This window comes from Crotalus tigris, unplaced genomic scaffold, assembly GCF_016545835.1.
Source record: "Crotalus tigris isolate CLP2741 ecotype Arizona unplaced genomic scaffold, ASM1654583v1 scf7180000017865.1625608, whole genome shotgun sequence".
Taxonomy (NCBI): domain Eukaryota; kingdom Metazoa; phylum Chordata; class Lepidosauria; order Squamata; family Viperidae; genus Crotalus; species Crotalus tigris.
Window position 1 is genome coordinate 682533 of NW_024096686.1, and position 25701 is coordinate 708233.

The 25701-nt window shown below is 39.5% G+C and overlaps 1 protein-coding gene across 1 annotated transcript in view; it reads left to right on the forward strand.

Moving 5' to 3' along the window:
• RAB11FIP4 (RAB11 family interacting protein 4) overlaps window positions 1-25701 on the forward strand; it is a 219212-nt gene that overhangs the window by 80883 nt on the left and 112628 nt on the right. The window contains exon 3 of the mRNA XM_039343593.1: window positions 10170-10258. Within this exon, the coding sequence (XP_039199527.1) occupies window positions 10170-10258 (89 nt within the window). The remainder of the gene's footprint in view (window positions 1-10169; window positions 10259-25701) is intronic.

The window sequence follows — 25701 nt, forward strand, 5'->3', positions numbered from 1 at the left end:
ATTTGGGTCCAAAAAAGTTTTTGCCTCCTGGAACACACAAGTCCCTGACCACAGCATCATAAATTTTCTTCCCCAGACATCAAAAAAGCTTGATTTTTAAAAACTAGAAAAAGGACCATTTTTAAGCACGAAATTTAATCCCAAATCTCACTCTGGCATCCATTTTTACATTTGGGTCAAAAAAAATTCGCTTTCTGTAGCACAGAAATCCCTGACCATGGCATCAGAAATTTCCTTTCCCAGACACCAAAAGAGCTTGATTCTTAAAAACTGGAAAAAGCACCATTTTTACTCATGAACTTTAAACCTGAATCTCACTCTGGCATCCGTTTTTGCATTTGGGTAAAGAATTTTTTTTGCCTCTTGGAACACAGAAATTCCTGACTGCAGCACCAGAAATTTCCTTCCCCAGTCACCAAAAAAGCTTGATTTTTAAAAACTAGAAAAAGCACCATTTTAAGGATGAAATTTAACCCTGAATCTCACTCTGGCGAACAGTTACGATTTTTTAAATGATAAATTTGGTGACTGGGAAAGGTAGTTTGCAAATGTTGGCCTCTCTTTCTTTTGAAACTCCTTCCCTATAATCTGAGACTCGGAAAGTTGAATGAATGAATGAATGAATGATTGAATGAATCAATGAATGAATGAATGAGTGAGTGAATGAATGTTCATTCCCCACAGCTTCTGATTCCTCAATTGGATAAACTTAAGTATTTTAGTACAGGTAGTTCTCAACTTACAATAGTTTGTTTAGTGACCATTCAAAGTTACAATGGCACTGGAAACAGTGAGTTATGACCAGTATTCACACTTAGGGCCTTGTAGCATCCCCATGATCACGTGATCAAACTTCAGATGTTTGGCAACTGGTTTATATTTATGACAGCTGCAGTGTCCTGGGGTCATGTGATCCCCTTTTGTGACCTTCTTACTAGCAAAGTCAGCGAAGAAGCCGTGTTTGCTTAGTAACAGTGTTACTAACTTAACAACTGCAGGGGTTGATTTAACAATTGTAGAAGGAAAGGTGGTAAAATGGGGCATAATTCACTTAACAACAGAACCGTTGGGCTTAATTGTAATCGTAAGCCGAGGACTACCTATATAAGTGAATTTCTTTCCTTCCTACAGTTGTATCATCACATATTCCAAGAATCATTCCCATATTGTAGGGAAGCAAGTCTAGGAGTGCAGTCAGGTGTGATCCTGGCAGGACCGTGCAGGCAATTTTGCCTCTTTAGCAGTATACTGGGTGGCAAACTTAGCAAACTCTCCTTTTATGTTTTATTTATATAATAATCATTTATTAACTGCTAATCATCTTGTGCCAAGTATTCAAGCATGTATTTTATTTATGTTCCACCCTTCCCTTGAAGAAGTTGGCAGGTATGCCTTTCCTCAACAAAACCTATTAGACATAGATGCAATAATAGATATACAAAAGTGACTAAGTGTAGTGGCGACTTAAGTCTTGCTCATGGAATGAGAGTGGCCGGTCACTTCATGACTTTGATAGAGCCAGTTCAAAGAGTGATGAATGTTTCTTCAACGCAGATTTTAAATCCAGTAAATTGTAGACTTAGTTTCTTCCAAAACATTTCTCAAAACCACAGGGGATTTGATGATTTAATAAAATGCAGATTGAGATATCAAAAGATGTTTTAACTTGAATACATTGCCATTTGGCAGTTTTTAACAATCCAGACTCTTCTTGCATTAAATCAAAATGTTTCAGAGGAATGATTAATAATTTGTTGGTCTAGATTAAATATTGATACAACATTCTGTCCAGGATCTCACAAAAAAAAGGCATTTATTTGCAATTTTAAAGTCACCAGAATATCACACCATTAATCTAGCAGGCAACATCTCTGACTGGCTGGAGAATTCTGGGAATTGAAGTCTATGCTTCTTAAAGTTGCTAAGGTTGAGGAACACTGCTCTATGTCCTCCAACTATCCCCTTGAACCAGCTTCTGTTTCAGTATGTTCTGATAGCTTTCCATGATGACTGTTGCTATCTATAGGTCCAACATCTGCTCATTGTCTCTTTTGCTACGGCCAAAGGACCAAACTCTATGCAACAGGGCAGATATAGGCATTTGCTTCATTGTGCTTGAAACATGTTCTGATAGCTTTCCATGATGACTGTTGCTATCTATAGGTCCACCATCTGCTCATTGTCTCTTTTGCTACAGCCAAAGGACCAAACTCTATGCAACAGGGCAGATATAGGCATTTGCTTCACTGTGCTTGAAACAGTTTTCTCCTTGCTGATGGCAGAAGTGAATCAGACCTGGTACTTTTCATGTACAGAACAGACTTTATGTGCAGAGAGTATACCTCTGGATAAACTATTCATATCTATTCGAGTTCATTGGATTTGGCCTGTAGGCAAATACTTGGGAGGAAAAAAAATAAACATGAAATTGCCTGAAGACAGGGAACAAAGGATGCTGGCAAATGTTCAATCACCTGCAAGCAAGAAACAACTTCATTATGAAATTGGCATCCATCTGTTCTCACATCTTTAATCTCCCAGGTCAAAGTTTTATTACACAATTAAACATTCCATCAGATCCTTCTAATTGACTGTTGTTGTTGGTTGTTTTTCAATTATGCTAGCTAACATTTATTATTAGAAAATTTACAGTGGAAGCAAACACAGGAAGAGCCTGAGAGAATTGAGATGTGGAATACATTTTAGAATAACACAGCTGGAAGGGGCCTGGGAGGTCTTCTAGTCCAACCCCCTGGTCAGGCAGGAGACCTATACCATTCCAGACAAGTGATTGTCCAGTCTCTTCTTAAAAGCCTCCAGTGATGGAGCACCCACAGCTCCTGAAGGGAAGCTGTTACACTGGTTGATTGTTTCCACTGTTTATATATAAATTATAATTCCATAATTATAATTATATATATATAAATTATAATTTATATGTGTAAATTATAATATACCTATTATATTAATATTTAGTTATTTGCTGTTCAATACAGATAATCCTTAACTTATAATGACAATGGGGACAGAACTTCCATTGGAAAGCAAGGGGGTTAAGTGGGTCATGCTCAGTTTTATGACTTTTTTGCCACAGTTGAGCAAATCAGTGCAGTTGTTAAATGAATCATTGATCATTAAGCAAATTCTGGCTTTCCCCATTGATTTGGCTTGTGGGAAGTTGGCTGGGAAGGCTGCAAATGGTGATCACATGACCCCAGGATGCTGTAGCTATCGTAAATACATGCCAGTTGCCCGGCCCCCCAAATTCTGATCTTATGACCATGGAGGTGCTGCAATGGTTAAGTGCTCGCAAGTCACTTTTTTCAGTGCTGTTGTAATTTGTGATGGTTGCTAAAGGAATCATTGTAAGTCAAGAACTACCTGTGGAATGAAATGGAGTGCTTGCCATCCAAAAGAGTGAAGCTGAAACCATTATTTGTCTTTTCAGGGATGTGATACAGAAAAGCATTCCAGAAAAAGAAGTTTATCACTAGGTTTTCTGTTTTTCCTTTTAAAAAAGAATACATTGGGTCCTTATGAATGGACTGGTGCAAATTTGAACTTGAATTTCTTCATGCATGTCTTCCCCATGCCCCAAAGCTGTAAAATAATCCTCCTCCTCCTCCTCCTCCTCCTCCTCCTCCTCCCTTTTTTCATGCTAGACATAAGTAGCAATGTGCATATAGACATTTGACAATATACTCAGATAGGCTAAAACATTTCTTGCCTAATGGTGATACATTAACTTCCCACATTGGCATTTTCTAGGCTGCCAGCCAAGCTTAGGAAAACATATATATCCCCACCTGGGACTAGCCTGGGCCACAGCTGCTTTTCATTTGCATTGTGCTTGTCTACATGGACCCAGCAAGGTATCTGTCAAATAGAGAAAGAGCTGAAGATGTGATGATCGTGGATCAAGGACAGCTTGCTTTGCTCAACAGATACAACTTGACATAACTGATTCAGATAACGCAATAAAACCCCTGTGTTTGCAAGAGGACCGCCAATGAGCATTTGTTCCAGAATAGCAAGATAAGCTTTTTGCCTTTCTTTCTGTCAAATGCCCATCTCATGTGCAGATGGGCAACTGCTTTAGGAAACAACCTGCTGAAGCAAAATAACGTTTGGTCTGATCCAGATTATTTCTTCATCTAAAAGCTAAGCCGCTAGCAGGTTCGAGATTGTTGGAGAAAAGGGTACCACTGACCTCCCAAGAACAGCTGAACAGCTACAGGAAAAGAGTGCTACGTCAAGCAGGCATTCTGTAAAACAAAGAAAGTAAGCAAGCAAACAAATGAAAAAGACACAGGCATTTGTACCTTTCTGTTACAAAATTTCTGGTACCATCCAGAGAGCTGAGAGAGAGAGAGAGAGAGAGAGAGAGAGAGAGAGAGAGAGAGAGAGAGAGAGAGAGAGAGAGAGAGAGAGAGAGAGACATAATTATTTATTAGATTTTTATCCTTCTTTTATTATTTTATAAGTAGCTCAGGGGTGCAAAATATAATACTCCTTCCTCCTCCTGTTTTCCCTAAAACAACAGCCCTGTGAGGTGGGTGGGGTTGACAGAGGGTGCCCAAATTCACCCAGCCAGTTTCCATGCATAAAGTGGAATTCACCACCTCCTGGTTCCTAGGCCAGCACCTTAACCACTAGACCAGTGGTTCTCAACCTGTGGGTTGGGACCTCATTTGGGGTCGAACGACCATTTCACGGGGGTCGCCAAACAAGGCTGTCCCCCATTTTTCCCCCTTTTCTTTGGCCACGGCCCTGGCACCCGGTGATATATAAGTGGTTGGGGGGTCACCACAACATGGGGAACTGTATTATGGGGTCGCGGCATTAGAAAGGTTGAAAACCACTGCACTAGACCAAACTGGCTCTATAGGGAAAGAACTATGCTGGGTGGGGATCATGGGCATTCAGCCAATCTGGAGGGAGTCAAGCTGGAGAAAACTCACAAAGGAGAAACAAATGTTCAAATACACATTATTTATTTTTCTTCCCTGGAAGGGGATGGATGGAAATTAAACCATCGTAAGACTTTTGGACACTTGAATTGCTTTATTATGGCCGCATGGTGACTTTAATATCTTTTTGCAAAGGAGAGCTTGACTGATGGCTGGGATTATTCTAGCAATGATGAATTATAACAATGGACACACTCCATTTATTCTGTTTACATATGCTATGTACTTGTTGGTTTTTTTTTTTCTTTTTCTGATCACTCCCATTAATAAACATGCCTCCTTTCCCCCCATCCTCCCTGGCAGTGAGTGTGGCAGCTTATACCAAGCTCATTTGTGCTTTAAACACTCTCCTGAGATGCAATGGCAGGAGACAGCTGTGTGACTAATGAGCTTTTGTTGTTAACATCTAAAGGGTATAAACAGAAAATAAATTACCTCCTGCCACAGAAGCACAGGAAATCTACTGTAAAGAAGAAGAAAAAACAAAGAGCGAGGAGAACCATCATTCAATTTGTAACGATAATTTCCACGCAACAGAAAGAGCCTGTGCTTGTAGAACTAATTTAATACTCACCAGATTATACACATGGAGGCTTTTCCCTAATAGGGTCTTATACAACATTTCCGATATTTTACCCAGTTCAGAGTTCATCAGGCTTTGAATGTCAAAGGGACTTTAACTGCTAGCACGTACCATGGTAGAAACAGGGACCCGCAACCTGTTTTTCCATTGGGTCCACAGAGTGGTGGGATTCAGCCGGTTCGCACCAGTTCGATAGAACCGGAAGCTAATTTTTTGTTACACAGGCCCAGAACGGAATTCCGGAAGTGGCATCCACACAGAGAACCAATTGTTCACTTATTTGAATCCTACCACTGGGTCCATGTGATGTAGCTTTAATCTCATTCCCAGCCTATGAGTAAGATAGATGTAAGTTATTTTCTCTGTACGGGCGTTAAAGTAATTTCCCCCTCCTTTATCTGTACTGCATCCAATGGCAGTCCCAAGGTACCATATATGCCGGCGTACAAGGCGACCCGGCATATAAGACGACCCCCGTCTTTATCGCCGAGCCGCATTCCTAGAACATCATCTTATACGCCGGAAACTACCAGTATTTCCGGCGTATAAGACGACTCGGCGTATAAGACGACCCCCGTCTTTGGCGCCGATTTCAGCGCTCGCGGAAGTCACCTTATACGCCGGCATATACGGTATATAAAACCAGTTAAACTTTGCCATCCTTTGTGTCAGAGATGAAGTTAGGTGACCAGGCTGTTTTGGTGCCATGTGAATACACTAGCTTCCTCCAGTCAGTCTTGTTTATTGCATTTCTGCTGCTTTAAAAAAAAAAAAAAAAAGACACATTGTGTGTGAACTGCAAAAGAAACTACTTATAAAGGCTTGAAATGGCATAATAGTGGAATATTGGGACCTCTGTCTGTCCCTTCATTCCCATTACAGGTGGTCCTCGACTTACGACCACAATTGAGGCCAAAATTTCAGTTGCTAAGCGAAACATTTGTTAAGTGAGTTTTGCCTCATTTTATGGCCTTTGTTGCCACAGTTGTTAAGTGAATCACTGCAGATGTGAAATTAGTAACATGGTGATTAAGTGAAACTGGCTTCCCCGTTGCTTGTCAGACAGCTGCAAAAGGGTATCACATGACCCTGGGATCTTGCAACCATCATAAATGTGAGTCAGTTGCCAAGCACCTGAATTTTGATCACGTGACTCAGGAGATGCCGCGACAGTCATAAGTGTGAAAAATGGTCATGTCACTTTTTTCAGTGCTGTTTTAACTTTGAATGGTCATTAAACAAACTACCTGTACTTTCCAAATAGAACTCGGAGAAATATAGATATAGGCATGTGTGACCTGTTACCCATATAAAGAGCAAGAGCAATAGCACTTAGACTTATATACCACTTCGTAGAGCTTCGTAGCCCTTTCTAAGCAGTGTACAGAGTCAGCATATTGCCCCCAACAATCTGGGTCCTCCTTTTACCGACCTCGGAAGGATGGAAGGCTGAGTCAACCTTGAGCCGGTCAGGATCGAACTTCCGGCAATAAGCAGAGTCAGCCTGCAATACTGCATTCTAACTACTGTACCACCACGGTATGGTGTTGCAATGCAGTTAAAGAATGGAAACGAATGGCCCCAATTTATGGCAGTTGAGTGCGTAGGGCTGCGCTACAATGAAATCTCAAGAGAAAAGGGGGCTTTTTAAAAGTGGCGCTCTCAGTCTAGTGCAGTGTTTCCCAAACTTGACAATTTTAAGGCATGAGGACTTCAACTCCCAGAATTCCACAGCCAGCATTGCTGGCTGTGGAATTCTGGGAGTTGAAGTCCACATGCCTTAAAATTGTCAAGTTTGGGAAACACTGGTCTACTGAATGTGCCCCTGTGCTCTCTGAAGAACCAGGGCTTTTTTTGTCATAGAACGCCCAGAACAGAGTTCTGGCACCTTTTTGGGATGGAACCTTGTAGGGTAGGCAAGGCGGGTTGTATGACGTGTGTGAGTTCCGGCACCTTTTCATTTTACAAAAAAAGCACTGTGGACAACTATTTCTGGTTTGAAACTGAACAGCTGCCCATTGCTATTTAGAAGACAGCCAGTTCACTGTAGTGGTTAAGACACCAGACTAGAAAGCAGGAGACGATGAGTTCAAGTTCCACCTTAGACGTGAAAGCCAGCTGGATGACCTTGAGCCAGTCACACTCTCTCAGCTCAATACAGTTGTATTTGTTGTTGTTGTTGTTGTGGGGAATATAGGAGGAGAAAGGGATGTTAGGTATGTTCACTGCCTTGAATTACTCATCAAATAATAATGCTGGGATAAAAATCCAATAAAATTAATAAATAAATCATTACTCCAGAGTTATTGTTCCGTAAAGACTCCATTGATCAAAGTCTTTTAAACTGCTGTAGAGAAAACTAGTCATTATTTACTTCTCCTGACATCTCTATTCTGATTTTTTTTTTTTTGATCAAAGTCTTTTAAACTGTTTCCTTTCTAGTGGGCTTTGCTATAAGTTCCCCCCCTCCCCGCCACTCATTTTGTTCTTTCTGTAGGGAAAACTAGTCATTATTTACTTTTCCTGACATCTCTATTCTGGTTTTTTTTTAAGTCCTTACCTACTTTGCAAGCGGCAATAACAGGACATGATGTTATAAACAAATATATGTGCTGCTGCCTAGGGGGGGGAAATAGATTGAAAAACATTGCAGTGTAATAGCAGTTTCATTCCTGCACCTTCCCCATTTTATTAGTTCTCCTGGAGAAAGAATTTCACATTTTACACAACAGAAATGTTACTCGCTGCCTTTAAAATAAGCTGCCCTTTTTATGCCCTTTTTACTGCTCAGTATGAAAACAAAATTGTTTTTCTTTCTGAGGGACCAGGGAATTAAGCAACTATATTTAACTTGAAACTGAGACATAGCCATCGGTTGTTGTTGTTTTTTAAAAAAAGGGTGGGTCAAAGGTTGAATTTATTTGTAAAATGTTTTTTCTCTGGCAAACTGAGAAATAGCCAAAAGAGGTAGGTATCTCCCTCTTTTCATCCATTTTGTGATATTAACTAATCTACCTGTGAGATGAGATGCAGTACTAGAGACGCCCCATGAAAATGGGACCTCTCTAGGCACTCTGTCTTTGTGTCTGCTTTGGTTTTCACCTCACTCAATCACTTGAGCTGTAGGAAGGTAAAATGGAAAAAAAATAGCCAGGCGTCTTCACCGCTACACCAAAGTAGCTCTAGTAATACTAACTCTTGATAGTAGTATTCACTTCACTATTATACCTGATGTGTTCATTTAAAAAAAAAAATTTTTCTTAGACATACCAAGATAGAGTTTCTTTAAGAATTGATTTCTTTTTGTGAAATTTTTTAGTTCCACTTACATTTTTAATAATATCATGGACTGTAATCCTAGAGAAGTTGAAAATGTTATCTTCAGAGAGATGTTGTTTGAAACGTGAATGAATCAGTAAAAGAGGGAATGAGAATTTAATGTAAAGAAGAAATGGAAGCATTTATGTACAAGCCAAACAATTCTTTATGTTGCATCCTGAAACAAAATACAAAATAAAATATGACATCTTATTGGGCCCTTGCAGGAATTGCAATAATATATACAAATGTGCTTTATGGCTTCTGGAATTTGGATAAAATTATTTGGCCCACATTCCCAGATTAAGAAATATTGATCAGATATTGTCCAAGGAATATAAGACTTTGGATATTAAGCCCAATTAAAAGTTAAAGCATCCATAAAATGATTTGAAGCAATATGGAGAATATATGTATCTATTAATTATGATTAGTATATCATTGCAAAGTATAGTTCTTTTAAAAATTCTGGTGAGTAGAGGAAATACAATACTCATGAATTTAATCAATGTCTATAAACATAGATAGCAAGAGCAACTTTGCAGAGAAACTGGATTTTAAATCAATATTGAAATTGTTATTAACCAAACCATTCTAGTCCAGGGATGTCCAACCTTATGAACTTTAAAACTTGTCGACTTCAATTCCCAGAATTGGCTGGCTGTGGAATTCTGGGAGTTGAAGTTCACAAGTCTTAAAGTTGACAAGGTTGGACACTCCTGATAGGAATTATTATTGAGGGAAGCTCTCCCATTTTTCCTTCTGCTGTGTGATGGTATAAAAACAGGAAGGGGTCTTTCTTTTATTGGAATCCAGCTGGCTCATGAGATTTGGTTATTTCATAGTTTAGAGATCAATTCAGATACCCATTTTAGAAAATATTATAAGATTGCTTTATTTTTCCCCTTTCTTATTTATTTTAAAAACTGACTTATTTTTTTTTCTGTTTTATCATTATATGACCTTGCTGTCGACTGTACTGAAGATTTGTCTTAGAATGGAAAATATAGAATAAACACACATTTATTTATAAACCACACAGTGGGAATCTCATGCGTGAGGCACTTATCTTCTTTCATCTACTACACCTCCGTGAAATAAGGCATTAATTTGTGTGTTATAGCTTCTTTAAAACTGCACCAAATCACATATTGGCTTAGTCGGGGGGGGGGGCACTCAGTACAAACCAGCACATATTATTATGCTAGCTATGATTTGCCTTTGTTCTTCAAAGTGTTGTTTATCTAACTTATTCTAATGAGATTCGTAAAACATGTTCTATCCCCTTATTTTTTTAGGCTGTGAAGAGTTACTGAAAGATGCTTTGTCTGTCGAAACTCTTGGGCTTCGGCACTATGAGACGGAATATGAGAATTACTACTATCAGGTAAAAAAATTGACTTTTTTAATAAAGCCAAACCTCCTTCTAGTATTCTAGAGTCTTTCTCCTACACCAGGGGTAGGCAACCTTGGCTCTTTTATGACTCGTGGACTTCAACTTCCTGGCTCGGGAATTCTGGGAGTTGAAGTCCACGAGTCATAAAAGAGCCAAGGTTGCCTACCCCTGTCCTACACTTTCCCCACTTTTATTCACATTATCAAATTGCAATTTGCTAAACATGGAATTCACAGCATGAAAACAAAGTCACTGCAAGACTGAATTGCTTGAAACTTGGGCAGCATTTCAAAGGCCATGATTATTTGCAATTTCCAGTTTTTGCAGCTCATCCCACATACCAGAAATATGAAGGCACAGACCAAGACATGACTGAGGAAACATCTTGAGCAACTGAATTTACAGAGCTGAACATTCTTTGGTGTTGGGTAGTCCTTTTAGAAATTCTAATGAATGTACTGATTGAGAGATTTGTTAGGTTCGAAAGAAATGCTTTTGTTCTTTTGGCTGCAACACAAATGATTGATATGGAAAACATATTTGAAAGTTTGCCTTTTAAAAATTAGAGCAAAGCTGAATGTGCTTTTTTTTGGACAACTAGAGATTCATAGAGCCAACTTTTTTTATTGCTGTTACGTGGTCTTAAACTAGCATGCCTTTTTTTCCCTTGGGGTGTTGAAAAAGAGCTTAATTAAATAATTTTGTCCTTTCATACATGCACATAGACAATGAAGAATTTCCAGGGAACATTGTTTTTGCCAGGAGCCTATTTTTTTAGATTATCTTGCATTTTATCTTCAGTGAAACTGTGACTCACGTATCTCATGCTGCTATTGGAGAATCTTGTGTGCTAGTGGTATGTTACACAGTAAATTCCATTGACTAAGACAGGGGTGTCAAACTGCCAGCCCGCCTGCCGGATGCATCATAGCAAAACCGTGCCCATCCCATTGCCAGCAATTGCAAAAAGTCTCAATATGTTGCGACATGTCACATGACATTGCGAGTTTGACACCCCTGGACTAGGATATTGGCTTGTTAATTGGCTCCAGAATTGAAAACTAAGGTGTTCCCTGTCGAAACAACAGTACTATGCCCATTGCCTTTCCCCACTGCTGAGCTCAAGTGCTATTCCCCTCACCCTTGAGAAATCCTATAATTATATCATTATGTTCCAATCATAATATGGCATTTGTAGAATCACCTCTCTCCAATAGCCTCTGTGCATCCAAGGAAAATTGGGAAGAGTGGGTATGCTCCAGGTCCCTTTGACTAAATAGTATCTCCTGCCTGGATATAGGAAACCCACCTCCTCTGTCACAGCACCTGCCCTTTGAAACAACCACCCTAAGAGATTCATGTGGTTCCTATCCAGATGACATTCCCAAAATCTTTAAAGATCTGACTGTTTCCCCAAGTCTTGAGGTAGGTTGGGTACAGAGTTCCTGATGATTATTTAGTATATTGTTGGTTTCTTTTGGAAGTAGATGGTTACTTTTTCTTTAATTAATTAAATACATAAATGAAATTGTTGTCCCTATTGCTGAACGCCATCCTGCCGCTTTTGTAAATCCCTGTAGTGTTTGACTTCTCTTTAAAGAAGTGGATCATTTAGTGCAGTGGTTCTCAACCTTTCTAATGCCGCGACCCCATAATACAGTTCCCCATGTTGTGGTGACCCCCAACCACTTATACATCACTGGGTGTCAGGGGCGTGGCCAAAGAAAAGGGGAAAAAATGGCGGACAGCCTTGTTTGGCGACCCCCGTGAAATGGTTGTTCGACCCCAAATGGAGTCCCGACCCACAGGCTGAGAACCACTGATTTAGTGTAACCCTAGTGCTAGGGTGTCAAATTCGCAATGTCATGTGACGTGTTGTGATGTATCGCAACTTTTTTTCCATTGCCGGCAATGGGGTGGGCGCGGTTTCGCTATGACACATCCAGCCCACGGGGCGGCAGTTTGACACCCCTGTCCTAGTGGGTTGAAGATGACTTAAGGTGGACTGATAGGTACCTTGAGGCAAGATGGGAACATTTATGGGGATATGGCTAAAAAAGCGATGACCAGCACATGCTTGTTTCAGATACAATTGTGGTTACTGGTTACTGAAAGATCATGAGGTTAAAAGCTAGTGTGGCCAACGTTGGATGTGATAATCTACACCTCTTGATGAAAATTAGACATTTTGCAAGGAAGAATAAATTTCTAATCTTTGCTATTAGGGTTTTCCCTGGGCAATGGCTATAAGGAGGGTTGGTAAAGGCGATGTGATGTTTTTTTCCATCTCTGCATAATTGAATTCTAACTTACAAATACGATAAATAATGTCTCCTTTATATATTATCTTAAAATACTCCTGTGGTTTAAAACATTTGGTTTTAAATGGTTACATTAAATGCACTTCAACTAACCATGCTCATAGCTCAGGTCTCTTCTCCTAAAACTCATCTCCCCCCCCCCCATAGAAAGCAACAGTACAGGGCAGAGGTAAGCAACCTTGGCTCTTTTATGATTCGTGGACTTCAACTCCCAGAATTCCTGAGCCAGCCACACTGAGGGGAAAGGGAGAGGTTTCCAAGCTGAGCCATGCTGGCTCAGGAATTCTGGGAGTTGAAGTCCATGAGTCATAAAAGAGCCAAGGTTGCCTAGCCCTGCATAGGGCATTGATTCTTGTGGAGCTCTTCTCATCTCTTTGAATCCATAGTGAAGTAGCAACTCAATTTTGAGGAGCTCTTCTAAGTCAAATCTGATGAAGTTGGAGGTGGCCTCTCTTCCCAGTCTTTAGCCTCAGAGATGCTTTAATCTGGATTCCTATCCCATAGGAGCCCCAGTGGTGCAGTAGTTAGAATGCAGTATTGCCGACTAACTCTGCTCACAGTCTGGAATTCGATCTGGTGGGGCTCAAGGTTGACTCGGCTTTCCATCTTTTATTCCTCCCTTCTCTTCAGTAAGGGAGTGGCACTTCTGGAGTGACAAGCTTCTTTAGACCTTGTGCCCTTCTCTTCCTTCTGGCCCCGCACCATGAAACATCAGCAGGAAATCTAGTGAGTCTCAAGTGTTGCCGCTTTGTAGTGCAAAGCTCTCAGAATCCCAGGCCCACTTGGAAGCCAAGCAAGTATGAAAAGAAGTGGATTGGGAGGGGATGCTGGTGGCGGAAACCAGGCTTAGTTACTGAATAAAATATTTCTGTATGTGGAAACATCATGAAATAGTATTCCCAAGTTTGGGTGAGCATGACAAAGTGGGATAGTTACTCTACTGTGAGGAAAACGCACCCAGGGATTAGATCCAGCCTTTGCCTGTGAGTTTCTAAATAGGGAATGGGGATGGCTGGGTTGGTTTTTTTTGGAGTTTTTTTTAGAATGCAGGATTCATCCTGTGCCTTGATATCTGATGAGCAGAAATGCAAGAAATTGCTAGATTTCTCAGAGATGAAAAGTTCAGTTTGTGCACGCATTGTTAGCAGTCAGCTCATGGTTAAAGATGCAGCATCCAGTCCATTAAAATTGAAAACAACCATGGGAACAGAATTAAGGAGGCAACCATTGTTATTTATTGCCACATATTCTAAAAATGGTTACAGAACATATGAGTCAATTCCTAAGCTAACTGTTTCCAGCTTAGTTCTCCAAATGTGTTGGATATTCAACTCTCATAATCCCTGACATATTCTCGTGTGGCTGGGATCTGAGAATTATATTGGACTTTAACTCCCACATCCCAGCCAGTAGAGAACTGAAGAGTTAAATTGATGTGAAGAATATTGGAAGTGTTGGTTTGGCCAAATACAGATAGTCCTCACCTTATGACCATAATTGGGATCAGAATTTCCACTGCTAGGCAAGGCAGTTGTTAAGTGAATCACATCCGATTTTACAACCTTTTTTGCCATGCTTGCTTAGCAAATCACTGTAGTTGTTAAATGATTCACATTGTCATTAAGAGAATCCAGCTTCCCCTATTGATTTTGCTTGTCAGAGATCAGCTGGGAAAGTCACAAGGGGTGATCACCTGACTGTGCAATGCTACAACTGTTGTAAATACATGTAGGTAGCCAAGTACCCAAATTTTGGTCACATGACCATGGGAATGCTGCAATTGCAGGGACTTTTTTCAGTGCTGTTGTAACTTCAAACAGTTGCTAAAGAAATGGTTCTAAGTTGAGGACTACATGTATGCAGTACAGTATTTTGAATTACCAGAGCTGGGCTGCAGAACCCTGAACAATCAGTAGATGGTAGCAAAAAGGTATAAACCGTTTTAATATTTTGCTGCCATCTTGTGGTTGTTCAAATGTTTGCAGCTAGATATGGTAACCCAAATATACAGAAGGTGCTCTTTTTTATTCCAGGAAAAGCTAGTGAACACTACAATTAGCTTCAATTTTTCCTAGCTAAAGTCTTAAATAAGTAAATTTTTTTGTAGATTTTTAACTTCTTCAATTCATTTTCTCATTGCACTTAGGTGTAATTAATAAATCAAATACTAGAAAAATAATTGCTTAGCTGTCTGAGATGTTTTATTCAGAGCTTGTAGGAAATACAGAAAAACACTAATTATGAAGAATGATGATTCGGTAAAACTGAAAAATGTGTTTTACACTATTCATTAATGATACCCTCATCTTTCATAACACCGTCAATTTGGAATGTTTTAAGGACTAATATCTTTCAGAAATATGGTGCTTCACTGAAGAGATCCATAACTTGTACGCAGATTGTAAGGAAATTATTGTTCAGGTTTGACCTGATGAAGGAAAAGTCATCATAGTTCAGTCCAAGCCGGGAATAAACAACATGGCAACTGCTTTAGAAAGAAGGTTGCAGTTTATTGAAGAGGAGAGCCAGACAGAAAGATGGCTCTGGAAGAAAAGAGAGAAGAGCACATGTAGGGAGTGGGTTTTTATACCCTCTGGGGCTCTTGAGGTTGTTTACTGTTCCTGTTTGAGGCTTTGTATTTCCTGTGTCATGTACTTTGACCTGTGTCCCTTTGGCATATGTGGGTTAATCCTATTATGTCCTGTCTTAGAGTTTGGGCAGGGTATGTAGATTTTAGGTGTCTTTGTCTTCTTAATCTTTTAGCTGGGGGCCTTCAACCTTCCTGGATTATTTACATCTGCATTTGTACAGAGCTGGTTTCTGCTTGGGGGAGGGAGACTTGGGGCTATTAAGAAAACTGCCTCTTTAGGATCTTTTGAGGAAATATATTTTTCTGCCCTTTTAATATTTCCTTCTCTGGGGGGGGGGGCTGATTTCCATAGACCCTTCCCCCAATTTTGCAACTGGAGTTTTCTAGCAACAATAGATGTTTATTTTAGAATATGGGGAACAACCTTTTCTCTGAAATTTGGAGGGTCATAACCGTCCTTGCCTTCTGCAAGGCTGTGAAGACCTGGCTCTTCCCTCAGGTACTGACTGGGCCAGAATGTTAGTTAACCCCGATATATTGCAGGTGTAGCTGTGTTGTGAGTTTGTTATGGTGCCTCAACTGCTGAATTATAGTTATTCTTTTTTTTTACTTTGTTTATATTTATATCTCAAGGTTTTATAATTTATTTTTTTCTGGACTGTTGTGCCAGAATTATGTATTTAAGATAGAAGCCCTATGAAACCTAGAAATATATCATAAGATAAGATAAGATAAGATAAGATAAGATAAGATAAGATAAGATAACCTTTATTGTCATTTTTTTACTGTGGGCACAACGGCACACATAAAAAATGAAATTTAGTTGCCTGCTCTCAAAGTGAAACACATTCATGACACACACCTAAAACATACTATATACAACATATGTATAGACCCACACCCCTACATATACTTAACAAATAAATATTAAATACTGTCCATCTTGAATATATAATGGAAGGAGGAGGCTTGAGAGTTCACAAGGTTAATGCTGTATGGACTGAAACTATGGCTGAATCTGGATGTTCTGTTTCGGATACCACGAAGCCTCCTCCCAGAAGGTAGCAAGGAAAACAGGTCGTGAAGAGGATGAGTAGTGTCCCAGATAATCTTACAGACCCTGGTCAAGCAATGCTTCTGTGCTATGTCCTGGATGGGAGGGAGGGAGCTGCCAATGATCTTTTTGGCCATCTTCACCACTCTCTGCACCGCCTTCCTGTCTGAAGCAGTGATGCTTCCAAACAAGACTGTGATGCTATATGACAGGATGCTCTCGATCGTCCCCCTGTAGAAAGTGGCCAGGACAGGGGAAGAAAGATATGCGACGCAGACATTTTGTGTATGTGTGTGTATATACTTTTGATGACTTATCTTAGCAACCACATAGTTTGTCTTTGTGATGATCTGTGCCTAAACTGGTGATCATGTACCATTAGAAGATCTGAAAGACCAATTTAGGCACAGATCATCACAAAGAAAAACTATGTGGTCGTTATAGCCAATGGGTCGTCCTCTTCTTCTCTTTCTTTCCCAGGATTCTTGCCTTTTCCAAAGAGCTAAGTCTTCCCATATTGTGCCCAAAGTAGGATAATTTAATTCCTTATTTGTGCCTCCAATGAAAGAGAGAGATAGAAAGAGTTTATAGATGTGTATTTTGTGACAATAGTTTCACAATCCTTCTGAAAATTAAATATTCCTATCTTCTGCAGAATTGTCTTAAAAAAAATAAGAAACTAATGCTGAAATCCTACCCACCTGGCAGTTCGAAAGTATGCAAATGCAGTAGATAAATAGGTACCACTACAGTGGGAAGATAACAGCGTTCTATGCTCCTTTGGCGTATAGTCATGCTAGCCACATGATCAGGGAAATTGTCTTCAGACAACGCTGGCTCCCTCAGCCAAGAAACAGAGATGATCACCATGCCCTAGAGTCTGACATGACTGGTGGAGAAACTTTTACCTTAATATTAGCTTTTGATACATAGCACTTTTTATAACTTTACAATGACGTTTTGGAAGCTGAACCTTGCAGAAGACCAGCCAGCCCTGTATCGGAAAAACAGTCTCCGTCTGTCTTTCTCTATCATTCTCCTGAAAATTTCTGTGATCTTGCAAGTGTTGACATGTGATGGTAAAAAAGGGCCACAGGGTGTCAGTGTAAGGTAAAAGAAAACAACATTGTTTCTGACTTCCACTATTTGCTTTAAGGAACAGCCAGCTGCTACTGCTGGTAAATCTTGGGATTTTAATCTTTTCTTTCCCCAAAGAACTGAAGAGAGAAAATATGTTATTTTAAGCAATCTTGGGGATTGAGCTACCTCAACAACATCAAGAGGACCTTGTAATGTGATCTAGCATATTGTTGGTGTTAATTTAATATGAAATTGCAGAACAGTGCTTGGCTGCAGAGCCTCTTAGGCTCCAGATGTCTCAGAAGCAGCCAATTAATTATACACATGGCTCCTTTTTTTCCCCTTTTACCTCTTGGTGCCTGTCGACCTCATTTAAGTGTGTGCTTTCTGCATTAACAATTCTCAAGGACTGGCAATGAAACCCTTGGGAAGGAGCAAGACAGAACCATAGCATTAACTCTTGAAGATGTTCAATGAAGAAAATCAAACTCTACTAAGAAGCCATTGTGGATGAAACTATTCGCCTTTCTACTTCCATGTCAAACCAACTTTGTATGTCCTTTACTTCTCAAATTCTTTTTTTATATTTATATTTAATAAGAATTTTCATAGAATAAAAGACAAACCAAAAAAGTTTAATGAAAAGAAGAAACAGAGAGGTGACATGATAGCAGTGTTCCAATATCTCAGGGGTTACCATAAGGAAGAGGGAGTCAAGCTATTTTCCAAAGGACCAGAAGGCAGGACAAGAAGCAATGGATGGAAACTAATCAAGGAGAGAAGCAACCTAGAACTAAGGAGAAACTTCCTGACAGTCGGAACAATTAACCAGGGGAGTTTTTTTAGGAAGAAATTGGACAGCCATTTGTCTGAAGTAGTGTAGGATTTCCTGCTTGAGCAAGGGGGGTTGGACTAGAACTAGAAGACCTCCAAGGTGTCTTTCAACTCTGCTATTCTGTTACTCTGTTAAATACATAAAAGAAAAGAAAAACAAAAAAGTGCAAGAAAGGAACAAGAAAACTAAAGTTAACAGCAAGGACTCCACAGTTCAACCCTGAGATGCATATGTTCTTTTCTCTTGGATTGCTTTATATTACATAAAAGTGCTCACTCTATTTATTTTAGAAGAGAGCTCATATTTTTTTATTCATGGTCCAAATAAAAATTGTATTTGGATATCAAGTTTATGTTTTAGAGATAGAGAAAAAGTGTCAATTGGTCACTCTTCAAAAACTACCAGTGTTTTCTAGAATAAATTTAATGGACTGAATGCAAGTTATATCACCATGATGCACTTTTCCTCACCTCTTCTTACAATGCTCTTAAGCAAAGCACAGACAAGAAGCAGAACTCAGTGGTGTATATTTAGATTCTTTGATTATGTCCTAGAGCCCTTAATATCTCTGTTGCTCATATCTTCTTCACTCTAGACAAGAAAAAAACACAAACCAGTTATATGTTCATAGGGCATAAAGTTTATAGATTATATAATAATTAGTTACTTATGAATTGTCTAACAATTTGGCCAAATCATAAAATTTGCACAAACATTTCTAAGCTTCAATTTTATCTCCTAATTCACACTGGATTTATCACACTGATCTCTACCCAGCATAGGTCCAGTCCTTGGCTGATATAATAGCAGTAGCAGTAGCAATAGCACTTCCAGTGATTCTCAACCTTTCTAATGCCGTGACCCCATAATACAGTTCCCCATGTTGTGGTGACCCCCAAGTGGGTGTGGCCACCAATAAGAGGGATTAGGACAGCTAGGGAAAAGGGAAAAAAATGGCAGACAGCATAGTTTGGCGACCCCCGTGAAATGGTCATTCGACCCCAAATGGGGTCCCGACCCACAGGTTGAGAACCACTGACTTAGACTTATATACCACTCCATAGATCTTTACAGCACTCTCTGGGCAGTTTACAATGTCAGCATATTACCCTCAACAATCCTCATTTTACCAACCTCAAAAGGACGAAGGCTGAGTCCACCTTGAGCCGTTCAGAATCGAACTGTGGGCTGTGGGCAGTGAGTTATCCTGTAATACTGGATTCTAACCACTGTGTCACCATGGCTCTTAAGCTAAGGCTATGATGTGTAACTATAATATAGAATAAGTAGGAGTTAAGCCTTTGATTTTAAACCAGTTAGGGGACTGGAGGCTAAAACATAGAGAATGGTTGCTGGAATTGGGTATGTCTAACTTAATGAAAAGAAGAACTAGGGGTGACATGATAGCAGCGTGCTAATATCTGAGGGGCAGCCACCAAGAAGAGGGGGTCAACTTATTCTCCAAAGCACCTAAAGGCAGGACAAGAGGCACTGGATGGAAAGTAATCAAGGAGACAAGCAATCTAGGACTAAGGAGACATTTCCTAACAGTTAGAACAATTAATCAGTGGAACAACTTGTCTCCAGAAATTGTGAATGCTGCAACACTGGAGGTTTTTAAGAAAAGATTGGACATTATTTGTCTGAAATGGTATAGGGCTTCCTGCCTGAGCAGGGGGTTGGACTAGAAGACCTCCAAGGTATTTTCCAGCTCTGTTATTCTGATAACCTTTACTCTTGCTATTTATTAATAATTAATTTCTTAACTGCTTTACCCTTGGCTAAAGTCATAATGAGTTCATCTATATCGCTAAACATTTATGGAGTACTTTTACATATGCATATGTGTTCATGAACATATGTTCTGCATCTTTTTATAACTGGGTATTGCTTATTTTTATTTGATTTTTGTATTCAGTTAATAAAAGCAAAAAGTTAAAATCAAAACATAGTCTACACCAGGAGTAGGCAACCTTGGCTCTTTTATGACTTGTGTACTTCAACACCCAGAATTCCTGAACCAGCCATGTTGACTCAGGAATTCTGGGAGTTGAAATCCACAAGTCATAAAAGAGCCAAGGTTGCCTACTCCTGGTCTACACTGTGAGGGATGATTCACAAATCACACACATATACATTATTCTAAACCATAATGTGGTTTGGTTGTTTTTGATTTATCGTGATAAGTGAAGCCTTTTATTTTAACTAGAAATGAGTGTATGTTATCCTATGAAATCTCTGCCTTATTGCAGATGGAGATGGGAAACAGCATTATGTTGTTGTTGTTATTATTATTATTTTAGAAGGGATAAAAAGTTGTGAGCAACATTTAAAGTTTCTGAGGAAAGATTCCCTATCAACAGTAGATTTTGTTTTCTGGGAACTATTTATTATCAGTTTAAAAAAGGATCCTTGATGTAGAAAGTTATAAATATTTATTTAATAAAAAATAAAACAATAAACCACAATGGCAGCCTGACCTCTCTTTTGCATGCTCCATGATGTTCCAATGAAATCTTTCAATAAAAATTGTCATTTTTAAACAGAACATTCTTCCGAATACCCCAGTTTTAAAGTGGTGCGAAAGAGAAAACTTCTCAGCATTGCTTTAAAGAAAAAAAAATCCTCCCCCCTACATTTTATGCATTTCTCATCTGTGAAAAGATAAATCAAAGGAGGGCAGGACATAGCACTCAGTATGCGACAGAGTCTACATTAGCAAAACCCTCAGATGTCAGGAATGCTGGAGAAATTGTCTATTAAATTTGCAGGGCTTTTGTCAAAATAAAAACAAATGGCCTGAGGACTTTGTTGTGGCTACATAGACAGAAACAGTAAGTGCATGTATTTCCAGATGTGTGGCATTTATATCTTGCATCTGAAGTCAAAATTCCCTACTTCCTTCCTATTCCTGCAGTGCATCATGAGAAGAAATGGCTCGGCATATGCTTCTAATCACGAGGAACGAGGATGTTTGCTTTTATGTCCTACTGGCCAGCATTACTAATCCTAAACCTGAGAAATTCAGCAAGGCAATAATTGGAAGTCAATGTCCTATCCCACTGCAGAAGTTTAAAATTAAAACAGAAACCAAGAATAGGTCAAGAATTCCTGCTGAGTTTGGACTCAACAGTGCATCCCTTCCGATGTCATATTAGACTTTGATTTATATCCCATATTGTCTTCAGATTCAAGGCAGTTTCCATGGGAAGGTCAGTGGTGGGATTCAGCCAGTTCGCACCACTTTGGCAGAACTGGTAGCTAATTTTTTGTTGCCCAAGCCCAGAATGGACTTCCAGAAGCGGCATCCACACAGAGGACTGGTTGTTCACATATTTGAATCCCACCACTGAGGAAGGTCCTTTCATTTTATCCCCCTATTAAGAAATGTGTGAAGTAGCTAGGGCTGAGAGAGAATGAGTAGTCCAGTGGCATCTATGCAAACCACAAGGACAACAAAATGCTGACAGGTGTAGCAATGTTACCATGCAAATGTTGTCCCTATATACCTGAGCCACAATGTCTGCTTCAAGGATGTCAATCATAACATTTACAGGAAGATGTTTCACACATGTGTCATAATTTGCCCCTGCATCTCCCAAACTCAGCTGTGGACTGGCCAACAGTCACCCAGATTTAGCTTGAACTTGAATCTTCCCACTTTTCATCCAACACCTTAACCACTCCATCACACTTACTTTTGTTTTTGCATATGTTAGATTTTGTCAAATGAAGATTGAGTGGAGACCTGATAGTCTTGGACATAGCATTCTTCAACTCAGTTCTTCTAAGCCAGTGATTCTCAACCTTTTTAATGCCGCGACCCCCAACCGGTCGTAAGTCGAGGACTATTCAACCGGTCGTAAGTCGAGGACTACTCAACTGGTGCAGCACCGTTTGCAGAATGGGACTTTTGGCGGGCTCAGCAGGGCAGAGACAGCCTGGACAATTCCTATTGGCTTTTGAAAGCCAATAGAATTAGACTCTATTCAAGAGAGTCTATTCTATTGGCTTTCAAAAGCCAATAGAATAAAAGGGAGTAGCACAGCTAAGGAAAAGGGGGGGAAAATGGCGGACAGCGTTGTTTGGCAACCCCCGTGAAATGGTCGTTCGACCCCAAATGGGGTCCCGACCCACAGGTTGAGAACCACTGTTCTAAGCAGCCTCTGCATATGGCCCTGCAGCTGTAGGTTGGATATTCCTGATTACAAGCCTTATCAAATATAGTATCCATCATCTAAACAAGGGAGTCACACTGTATGGTCCATTATTCAATATCTGTTTCACCAAGGTCCACACTTTAGCAAAGGTTTTGTGCCGCTCTACAACATCTCCAGCTGTTGTTCCTTCTGCCTAATGTAACTAAATGATACAGGAGGTTAAACTATACCAGGGGTAGGCAACCTTGGCTTTTTTATGACTCGTGGACTTCAACTCCCAGAATTCCTGAGCCAGCATGGCTCAGCTTGGAAACCTCCCTTTCCCCTCAGCATGGCTGGCTCAGGAATTCTGGGAGTTGAAGTCCACGAATCATAAAAGAGCCAAAGTTGCCTACCCCTGAACTATACTATCTGCTGCTATTGCTTGCTCAGGCTTTTTACAATTTCTTATATGTTCATCTTTGGAAAAACCACATCAGATCCTAGTATAAAAGCATGTTTTAGTTTGTGTGTCTCAAATTGATATGAAGAAACGATAGCCCCCATTCATGGAGATTATGTTTAAAGTAATCATCATGCCTGGGAGTGCTTTTTTCTAAAGACAATTGGACTTTCTTGATTTTTTTTCTTTGAAAATGTTTTGCTTCTCATCCAAGAAACTTCTTCAGTTCTGGCGCTGAACTGAACTGAAGAAGCACCTTGAATGAGAAGCAAAATGCTTTCAAAGAAGAATCAAAGAACCAAGAAAATCCAGTTGCCTCTTGGATAAAAGTGCCTGAGTCTTGATTCCTGCTCAATGCAGGAATCTCATTGGAAGCATCTGTGTTAACATGCTGTCCATTTTGTTTGCTGTATCTGCTTGAACACAACCAGTAGAGAATAACTCTTCCCTCGGTAACAGCTTTTTTCCATTTTTCTTAAGCTTTTCTTAATGCTCAACTGGAATCTTAATCCCTGTACCTTAAATACACATTATTCCATATCTTTCATCTTCTGCGTAATACATTTTCAATATTTGAAGTGCACTATCGTGTATTCACCTTTTCTGATTCCTAAATCTCTCCTTGTATGATTTAATTTCCAATCCCTTTAGAAACCACATCACACTTCTGTTTCATTTTCGTTTGTTATTACTCACAGTTCAAAGTTCCTTATTTACCGTACTATTACCAAACCAGGCATCTCCTTTGCCCCAATGCCTGTACATAGAGTCTTATTACTTTTTCCTAAGCGAAGAATTTTGCATTTGTCTTTATTAAATTGCTAGCCTATGAAGATCATTTCCCTTTTTAATTTCATTTTCTGCAATCCCATCCAGTTCTGTGTTATCCTTAAAGTGGATAATAATTTTTCCACCCCTTTATCTAAATCTTTAATAAAAACATTGAAGAGTCTGAGCCCAATGGCATTCCAGTCTATATTTCATTTGTCTGATGAGAGGCATTGATAAGCACCCTGAATATGGTTTTCAAGTCAGCTCTGGATTGACCTAATAGGCGTGCAGGTCATTTAATATATATTAGGTTCAAGCCATTCCCATATTCTATTAAAGACCTTACCCTATTAAAAAGTAAAATAAGTTAATAATAATAATAATAATAATAATAATAATAATAATAATAGTAATAAAGTTGGAAGGGACCTTGGAGGTCATCTAGTCCAACCCCCTGCTCAGGCAGGACACCCTATACCATTTCAGACAAACGGCTGTCCAGTCTCTTCTTAAAAACTTCCAGACATACCCAATTCCATCAACCTTTCCTTATATGTTTTAATCTCCAGTCCCCTAATCATCTTTGTTGCTCTTCTCTGTACTCTTTCTAGAGTCTCAATGGAATAAGGTTATTTTTATGAATCCATGCAGATATCTAGTAATTATTATACTATGTCAGGATGTTTCTAGATGGATCACTTTATTATGTGCTCTGGAATCTTTTCCTATATTGATAGTAAGACCGTCAAAGAAATAAAGGAATCCAGAACTGCACAGACTTCAGTAAGGTATAGTTAATAATACTCTGTAGTAAATACAGAATTTTGGAACCTGTAAGAGGAATTTCTCATCCTTCTTTATAATGCATGAATTAAGGTGATATTTCTTACAGTGATTTTTACATGCTTCTTCCTTGGTTCTTGACAGTGGTCTACGTCGCTATTGATAAAATAAACCGTGGGTTGACTTGCTCCCTGTCAACCTTGCCTAGATTTTTTTTTAATATCTGGTCTTCTTTCCATTCCTTTCTCAGCCTCCCTACAAAACTGACAGGTCTCTAGTTGTGAGGTGAGAAGGTTGGAATCAAAGTTCCTGAGCACAGCCATTATCCAGATGTAGTTGCAGGTGCTTTCTGTGTCAAAGCTAAAAAAAACCTAAAAACAAATAGCAAGAAGCTCATTGCCACATAAAAGGTAGAAAAAAAGACACAAGCTTAGTGCTGTGTTGAACAGAGGGGTGGAAATACTTAATTGTAACGTAGTAAATCTTCATTGTTAAGGTTTCTTGTATCTTCAGTAAAAGTAACTTATCTACCCAAGCCTTAACCCTGATATTTTCCTGCCATTTTCTGAGGGAGGGTTTGAGGTTTTTTTTTTTTTAAAGCCTTTTTGCTGAAGTGTGGATAAGCTCTGACTGTAGTTCTCAGGATCCTGTTTTCTCCCCTTTTAAAATATGTATATTTGCCCTGTGGTAATTGCTTTTTGATGTTTTTAAAAAAATCATTCCTGTGCACTTTGATCTTCATCATGTATACCCTCAGCAACTGTTCACATTATGAGCATGTAGTCATTCCTTGCTCCCAGCTACCTCCAGTGAATTAAAAAAAAAAAATACAGGGATGATTGAGTAGTATTTGGCCTTTCCAGCATTTTTTCCACTTGATGTAATGAATACAAGACATGTTTGGTTATTAAGCCGTTAGGTTTCGGTGGCACTACATTTGGCTAAGTCGGAAACCATCTTCGTTTGGCACCCTTAAAGAGCAGCTCTAATTGTGGCTGTGTCTTTCCAGGAATGCCAAAATATGTGTTATTTTATCTCCTATGACCTCGGATCAGGATAGCCCTGGATTTCCCCTCAGAAGTGGTCATCGGAGTCATTTCCATTACAGTGGAAACACTGCCCGCTGTTTACGTTTGCAGGGCCAATTTAAAAATGAGGTCAGATCTCCCTGTCAATAGATTGGCCACTTATTTCCTGTTCTGACTCTAATCTGTCCGCAAGTCATCTCTGCCATCTTCCCACCCCGAAATGTGAATTCCGGCAACTTGAAAGTATCTTAGTTAGGATTTCCAAGAAACCTCCAGTGGACAATTACCCTGCATGGCAAAAGAGTAATGTGCCACCTGGATGGGACTAATTTAAATGGAAATTGCCCGTGTTCGCCTGACAGTCAGCTGA